At 37.8% G+C, this 7,674-nt stretch overlaps 1 protein-coding gene across 1 annotated transcript in view; it reads right to left on the bottom strand.

Annotated features, from left to right (window-relative positions):
* Window positions 1-3,001: 3,001 nt before the first annotated feature.
* Window positions 3,002-7,674, bottom strand: part of trpc4a (transient receptor potential cation channel, subfamily C, member 4a) — a 28,456-nt gene continuing 23,783 nt past the window's right edge. The window contains exons 10-15 of the mRNA XM_044223422.1: window positions 7,457-7,572; window positions 6,988-7,183; window positions 6,674-6,868; window positions 6,025-6,066; window positions 5,537-5,626; window positions 3,002-4,661 (exon numbers count right to left, since the gene is read on the bottom strand). Coding sequence (XP_044079357.1) covers window positions 3,948-4,661; window positions 5,537-5,626; window positions 6,025-6,066; window positions 6,674-6,868; window positions 6,988-7,183; window positions 7,457-7,572 — 1,353 coding nt within the window. The 3' untranslated portion in view covers window positions 3,002-3,947. The remainder of the gene's footprint in view (window positions 4,662-5,536; window positions 5,627-6,024; window positions 6,067-6,673; window positions 6,869-6,987; window positions 7,184-7,456; window positions 7,573-7,674) is intronic.

Raw genomic sequence — 7,674 nt, 5'->3', positions numbered from 1 at the left:
CTAAAGTTTGTATTGGTAACTTTTGTCAACATATGTGTAACAGGTCTGCATTTACATACTTTTGTAAAAAAAACCCTGACCTTTCTCTTATGGATTAAAGCGTCCATAACTCACCTGGTGTAAAAGCTCTTAATGACAAGTGGTACAAAGTCTATCTAAGTCTATCTACAATCTATTTAATTAATCAAATAGGTATAATTGAATATATTATGTACTCTAGTGTGCAGAAGTTCTTCTTTTTTGTTGACGTTTTTCTACATTTTGAATTACACAGGTCATATTTGACAGGACAACTTGATCGTGAATTCCTGGAATGTGATTCAATACGATTTTTTATTAAATAATTTTGATCCACCACATGCACTCTAAATTTAAATATTTTATATATTTTGGGGACAATATAGATTTTTTAAAAGTTTAAAGGTACTGTATATGAGATTCTGAACATTAATATAGCAGTAAACAACTATTCTCTATGTAAAGATATAGTGTAGTAATGGTGTCCAGAGCAGAGAATGATGTCACACTCTTTTTTTTAGTGTTGTAATCCGAGCTTCTCTGTTCTTTGTTTTGGTAGCCAGTCAGGCCGCATGTGCACGTTAGTGCATGTGAGTCCCTCAGTATGAAACTGTTGGCTTTGAGGGGAGCTATATAAAGTATTTCTGATTCTGATTCTGATAACAGCTTTTCCTTTTCTCATCTAACTCGGTAAAATAAGATATAATAATGATTTATTTTGACCAAACCAGAGTTGGTGATTGTTGGAACAGTGGAAAAACTCACAAAGACAGTTTTGGTGAGTTTTATTTTGTTTCTATCCAGTTTGAATGAAGTGTGTTTTACAATGATCTGCAAGGTAAAATTATGTTTTTTCTCAATGGAATCTGGTGGGCCATAGCACCCATTTGTTTTGGTCTGAGATGCTGGTACTCTAGTGCGACATTTAGTGTCAGTGAATGTCGCATACAGTTCCTTTAAAGGAATCACATTTATATTTAAGTGTTAAAGGGAAATCTGGAGGTTCAGAACTAACTGGTTTAGTCATAATTGAAAGTCACTGATCAATATTTTGAACGTATATGTAGCATTACATCATACTAATATTACTGAATAAGATCTAAGTATTTACATTGTGTGAGTGTGAGCATGTGCTAGTTTAAGCGCTTTCTATTCATGTGTTTCTGCATCTGTGACGGCCTGGTTCAGTGCAGTTGGAAGATCCATCACAAACCCGGGAGCATTTCGGCACAACCTTTTGATCACACATGGAGTGCCGTTTCATCATCTGTTGAATATTTAATTTCTTTTTCACTTGCTTGGTCACTTGTTCGCTGATGGAAATTACAGACCACTGACAAGTACAAATAGGAAAGTGACAGAAAGCAACCAAACAAATCAGTTCAGTGAAAACAAAAATGTGGAACAAAAAATGAAAACGGGACAATGATGCAATTTTGCTTTCATACATCAGTTTTTGAACAGTGTGACTGGCTTCTGTTTTAAACAGCAGGACAGTGTTACAAAGTTGTTGGAACCTAATATTTCTGCTGATACCCAATATTTCAGCTTCTTTGTATGGTCTTTGAAAGAAGAAAATTAAATCTTTGTCTTTCTCTGCATCTTTCTCTACTTACAGAAAGTCATTAACAATGGTTTGACTACCTGGATTGAAGTATGGCTGTAATGTAATGACTGTAGTACACATTCGATTAACAAACTCATGGTGCTCATAGGACCAACAGAGTTTTCAGTGGCAGTATAAGACTAGTTGCTGAAGTGGTGGAAACATGCTGGCAGATAAATGACACATTTTCAATTTCCTCTCATTGTGTGGTTTTGCTGCACTGTCTGTTGGAACTAATGGAAGGACATTTCAGCTGTTAATGGACAGATTGTTGTTGGAGCAAGAAGGAAAAAGGCTTCCTGAAAGGATTCAGTCATTCTGTACAGTACTTGGCCTAATTCTATTAATGCACTCATTATATGGCACTTGCTTCTGGGATTCACATTTTCAAAAGTAACTCCATTCAAAACAACAAGAGGGATATTAAAGCTCCATCAAACAGTTTTACATATAAAGTTTACTCATCTGTCTTTCAAACTCTTTAAATCATTAAAGACAGTATGTCACATGTAACTGAAGATTTTTCATCAAGGGCAGAATCCAAACTAGATGTTTTTAATTGAAAAATGACTAAATAACTCGAAGAAATTAATGAATTTATATATATTTCTGGTCTGACAGACGGTTCACTAAGCTAATGTTGTGCCCATGGAGAATTTATAATCTATATTAAAAAATGTTCTGATGACCTTGGGCCTGCAGCTCATTCTTCTTCTCTAAAACCAAAGATTTATCTGGAAGCGCTGCACCATCCCCCATTACAAATGTATGCGCTTTTAATTTGGAGCCTCTGGAATATAGTGAACCTTGTGAACAACAGTTTTAAATGAGAGCATCAGCCAAGTTAATAACAGATTTTGAAATTCTTTTTGAGTGAGTGTCAATTAGATTGTCAGCTAGCCAGACAAATATAAATGTATAAGCTACACGCCAGTGGCAGTTTAATGGAGTACCATGATGATGATCAGGTACTTTATTGTTATGCTTTCATGGCTTTGAAACTCTTAAAACATAAATATGTCTTCAGATTAAAGACACAAAAAAACAGACTATTTTTAAAACAACCAAACCAAGTATATTTTTTTGCAGTTATTTCTTTTGAATACCTTACAGGTTTTCTTATGAATCGATAAGCATTTATGAATGAGTGAATGGGTGACTACAAAGGACTCATTATTGCTAAACAAATTGTTAACACTTACTTCTAGCAGCTATGTAAAATATTGTCAGCAAAAAAGTAAAATCCTCAAAAGTAACATACTTCAAAACATAACTGTGTTGGCTCATCATGACAGCATCATAGTGTTTAAGGGTTCTGTTTATGTCTGTGTATGTCTGCAATCTGCATTGAACAAAAGAAAAAAGCCAAATAAAGAGTTTCTTTTTGATCAATGTTTTAATATCTATAACATCATTCAGTCAAACTAACATGACATCTAAAAGGTACTAGTTAAAAACAGCAAATTTGTTTTAAATAACAAGTTTATTTTCTGTAGGAGTGATAAAACATGAATAATATGTTGCTTTAAATGGTTGATAGGCTGTGTTCATACTGTATATCTCTCTCTCTGTCTCATGACAGTCGGCCATGCTCCACCTTATATAGTCATGAACTGTTACCATTAAATGTACCATTTTCCTCTTCAGAATGATGAGAATCACAATCCCAGGTTTTTGCATAGAAAAACATTGACAGAATTGTTGTTGCATGATGAGATCTTGACACATCTTTGAGATACTGTATGCCAGTGTAAAGTGTGTAAAGTGCAGAAACAGACAGAGTAAGGCAGAGAGTCGGGTCTAAAAGAGAACACGTCTATTGCTCTAGTGAGATAAGGGTAGGGAGAGTTAAGCAGTGTAGAGATAAACAGGAAAGGAAAAGAGGTAGAGAGAGATTGATGAAGGAGAGAGTAAGGTGAACGATGGGATAACTTGAAAAGAAGGGCACATGTCAGATTAGGGACAGGGAGAGAGAGGAGGTTAAAAAAAGAGGAAATAATCAGTTTCAGGAAATAATTATTGTCATCTGTAGGGATGAGATACGATGCAATGACTTTATCCTAAAATCTAAATCCTTGTGGTGCTCACACAGAGCTCCATTTACCTTTGCTGCATGTCCACTGCTAATATAACGGCATTTAAAACACTTCAACCAAAGGCCTCCCTGAGTCTCCACAGATCAAAGCTGATCATCAGTTTAGTGATAACTGGAAAAGTTAGACCCTTTGCAAAACAAACTATAACATCATTACTTGATGCTCATATTGATTGTCAATCTTCAGCCCAGCATTACTTGGTAGTTATATTTATGTATCGTCACATCTTATGCTTCTTCTCTGGATGACCCTGACAAACATTCACCAGCTAATGAGTCATTGCAGGGTAAACTCTCTTTGTCCTTTTCCTCTGTTTCTTTTTTTCCATCTTTATCCAAACTGTTGTTGATGTTCGAGACCTCGCTATTTTCATTCAGGGACTCTTTTACTGCAGCTTCTTCCTTCTTTTCTCTCTCCAGGAGTCCTTTCTCATTCTTACCTCTTGCTGCATTCTCTTTGTCCTGCCCCTCTGCGTCTGAGCCCCCAGACTCCCCTGCTTCCTCTGACAAAGAATACATCTTTCTGGAAATCTCTCCTGCACTTGACGTGGCTTCATTGCTGCCCCAGTGGTGTTTCTGGAACAAGCCAAAGTCAGTGATATCTTTGGGTAAATTTCTCCTCTGGCTTGACTTTTCGCTGGAGCTCTCATCAGAGACCATAGACAAGAGTCCATTAGGTAGTCCGTTGGAGGCTTCAGGCGGCCTGGGTGAAGCTGTAGAACTGCCCTGCTTGAGGATGGATGTGATGAGCTTGAATCTGTTTAGTTTGCTTTTCACCTGGCTGCTCTGAGGGCAGGGAGAAACCTCGAGCGAGGAGTTGGAGTAAGCAAGATTGGAGTCAATTGAGCTGCTGCTGGCCTTTGCCCCCTGTATAGCAGGCTTCCCTGTCTTCATCATGCCCATCACCTCATAACGAAAACTGGAGATATCCTGTTTCAGCTCCTAAGAGAGTAAAGCAAAAAGTGAGCTCCCCTGGTAAATTCACTAATGCTTTTCATTTAATTATTAGTCCCAGTTGTCAGTATCTGCAGAGCATGCTGTAGAGTATTGATTCAATTTCAACTAAGTGCATAAAGTGTAATTTATAAAATAATTATACATCACTTTCTTTTTTTCACAAAGCAGCAGAAAAATGTCATTTTATGTTGCTGACTAAAAACGAAATTCAACAATTCAATCATCTTTAAACCTGCAATAACTGATTTGTTTGGCCACTTGAGGGTAGCGAAAACAAGCTGTAAACACAAGACTGCCATAGTATCACTTCTTAAGTTGATGTAGCAAACTTGTTAGCAAACATTTGCCTATTTACACATCCAGCAGACATGAGCAACATTAGAATTCATTTGGAGTTGTTTGTGTCCACCTGATGAATGTTAGTCAATATTCACTCTCCTTTTAGCTCAGATTTTGGTTTCCGCCACCCCCTGAAGGAAATATCTGGCTCTTTGGCTACTAAATGCTCCACTATGTTTACCAGATCAGTCTCTAACACAGTCTCTAACTGTGTCTGTCTGTCATTTGGTGCTACACAGGTACTGTACAGTGGGTTTTTAGAACTTTTGTACTGAAAACGACACTGATGAGAGTGGTGCGAGTGAACCAGAACAGCAAAGTTGCAGGCCAGAAAATCAAAACAATAAGCTTAAAGGTGCTATAAAGCACCGCTCCGACTGCAGAGTCAGGTGATGATTCTCTGTAGTTTTGTCACTATGAGCTACCCCTGTCATGTAATCTATTGTTAATATAGAAATATTTAAATTAGCCGCTTTAAGTTTTGTTCTTCGCTTAAGTCTTGTTCTTCACTCTGTTCTTACCTTGAAGTTCTCTTCAGTAAGGCCTTCCTCTGTCTTGGCATCTCTGATCATGGCGGCCACATAACGTTTCACCAAGTTCCTCAGTACCTCCTACATCATTGAAAAAAAATGTCACCTTCTAAAATTGAATGAAAGTGTCGCTTCAATACAAAACTCACAGTCAATCAGTCAGGAAAAAGATGACAAATGTAGATGCACAAAAGAAAACACAGTTCAAATTGCAGCTATAAAAAATACTACAATAACAATCTGCAGATATGGAAATATAGGAAATCATTTACAGATAATGGCAATGAACATCCCACTGAGTGTAATTGTTAAGCCTATTGTATGAGACATCGCAAAAGCATTCAATTGACTGATTTAACTTGAAAGTGTAGAAAGGCAGTCAAAGAGCAGAATGTGTGATCTGTCACTCACTCACACACACACACACTAACAGAGGACAGTAATCAATTACAGCTTGCTTTGAAAGAGACTACATTTACCTGATACTGATGGTTTATCCTCAGGTTCTCTGCTGCCCGCCTCTGCACAGACATCAGATGCCAGAGAGGTTTGGTTAGAGGAAGAGTGGGGGATGAGAGAAACGCATATTTAGTTTTTCTTCACAGTATCACACATTTGTATTAAACTTTGCTGTCTGTGGGTCTGACTGCATGTGCCCCCTGAGTGTTGCAGCACAAAACAGTAAAGACTTCTGCTCCAAAATTAGATTTCTGTCATCTGAAAAAAATGGATTCTACTTTTTTGGGCTGCAACTAATGATGTTTTTTGGATTGATTCATCTGCCATTTTGTCAGTTAGTTGATTAATCATTTTGTTTAGAAAATGTCAGAAAACAGTCAAAAATGCCTAAGGTGGTGTCTTGAAATTCCTGTTTTATCTCACCAGTCAAAAAAAAAGAAAGATATTCACTTTACTATCATATATGATGAGGAAATGCAGAGAATTATGACATTTGATAAGCAGAGAATGTTTGGAATTTGTTCTTTAATAATGACAGAAATAATGAATCGATTATCAAAATAGCTGCCAATTAATTTATCTCGACTAATCGATTAACCAATTTTACGACTAATCGTTTCAGCTCTACTACTCGACTGAGTGTGCTTAAGTGTTTGACACCCAACTTACTCCGAGAGTTCCAAAAGTTTCGGGCCGCTTGGAGCTTGTCCTCTTGCACACTTGCCTCTTTATCCAGCACATGAGGTACCAGAATGATTTGGGGCTGGGGATGATGTTGAAGGGGGGTGGCAGAGTGGCCCCTTCTTCAAAGTAACTCATCCACAGCTTTGTCCTGGCAAACTTCCACTCAATGTCCGCATGATCCTGAAACCAAAATTAAAAACATGGAAAGCACTGCCAACACAAACATTTATTTACATTGCATTATCTATTCCACATGCTCATGTGGCTTTTTGTGCGCAGTATGTTTGATATGTGCTCACAGCAATGTGCTGGTAGGAGTTGTTCATCATGGCTATGAGCATGTTGAGGAGCACCACCAGTGAGATGATGTTGTAGGTACCGAACATGGTGGCACCGACAAACTCAGTGAACTGATGGTCTGCATCCACGTTGGTCACATACAGGCTGATCAGACCAAAGATTGACCAGAAGAGAGACTGCAGGGTCTCAAATAACCTACAAGGGAAAGATATGTGTTACTCAGAAAAATAATATTTATTGTCAATTGATGAATTTCCCATAAAAGTGGAGAAAATTGGGTTTATGAAATTCAGCTAAAACATCAGTTTCTCTAAGCAGTTGAAAACTTTTTGAATTTTCACACATTTTGCAACCAGTAACAACAATATACAGACACTCAACTCTCTCTTTCTTTGCCACCCAATTTCACAGCATCACACATCACACTACACGACACATGCAAGCAGGTTTAGATTCATGTGAACTCACGTGGAGAAAGCGTTATTCTGCTCCACACAGCGGATGCCTTTGCATTTCGCATCTGAAGCCTTGGTCTCATAGTAAAAGTACAGCTGGTTCAGCCCGTTAGCAAAGGCCAGTAGGACCTGGAGAAAGAGAGAAGAGTGTGTGAAATTATTTAAGCCAACCCATGTGTTTGTACCTTACTTGTATGCATGTTTATATTCCCGCCAGCGTGCAAACATTTG

This window comes from Siniperca chuatsi, linkage group LG14, assembly GCF_020085105.1.
Source record: "Siniperca chuatsi isolate FFG_IHB_CAS linkage group LG14, ASM2008510v1, whole genome shotgun sequence".
In the NCBI taxonomy this organism is placed as follows: domain Eukaryota; kingdom Metazoa; phylum Chordata; class Actinopteri; order Centrarchiformes; family Sinipercidae; genus Siniperca; species Siniperca chuatsi.
The sequence above is the reverse complement of the archived record's forward strand: the minus strand, read 5'-3'. Positions and strand labels throughout refer to the sequence as shown.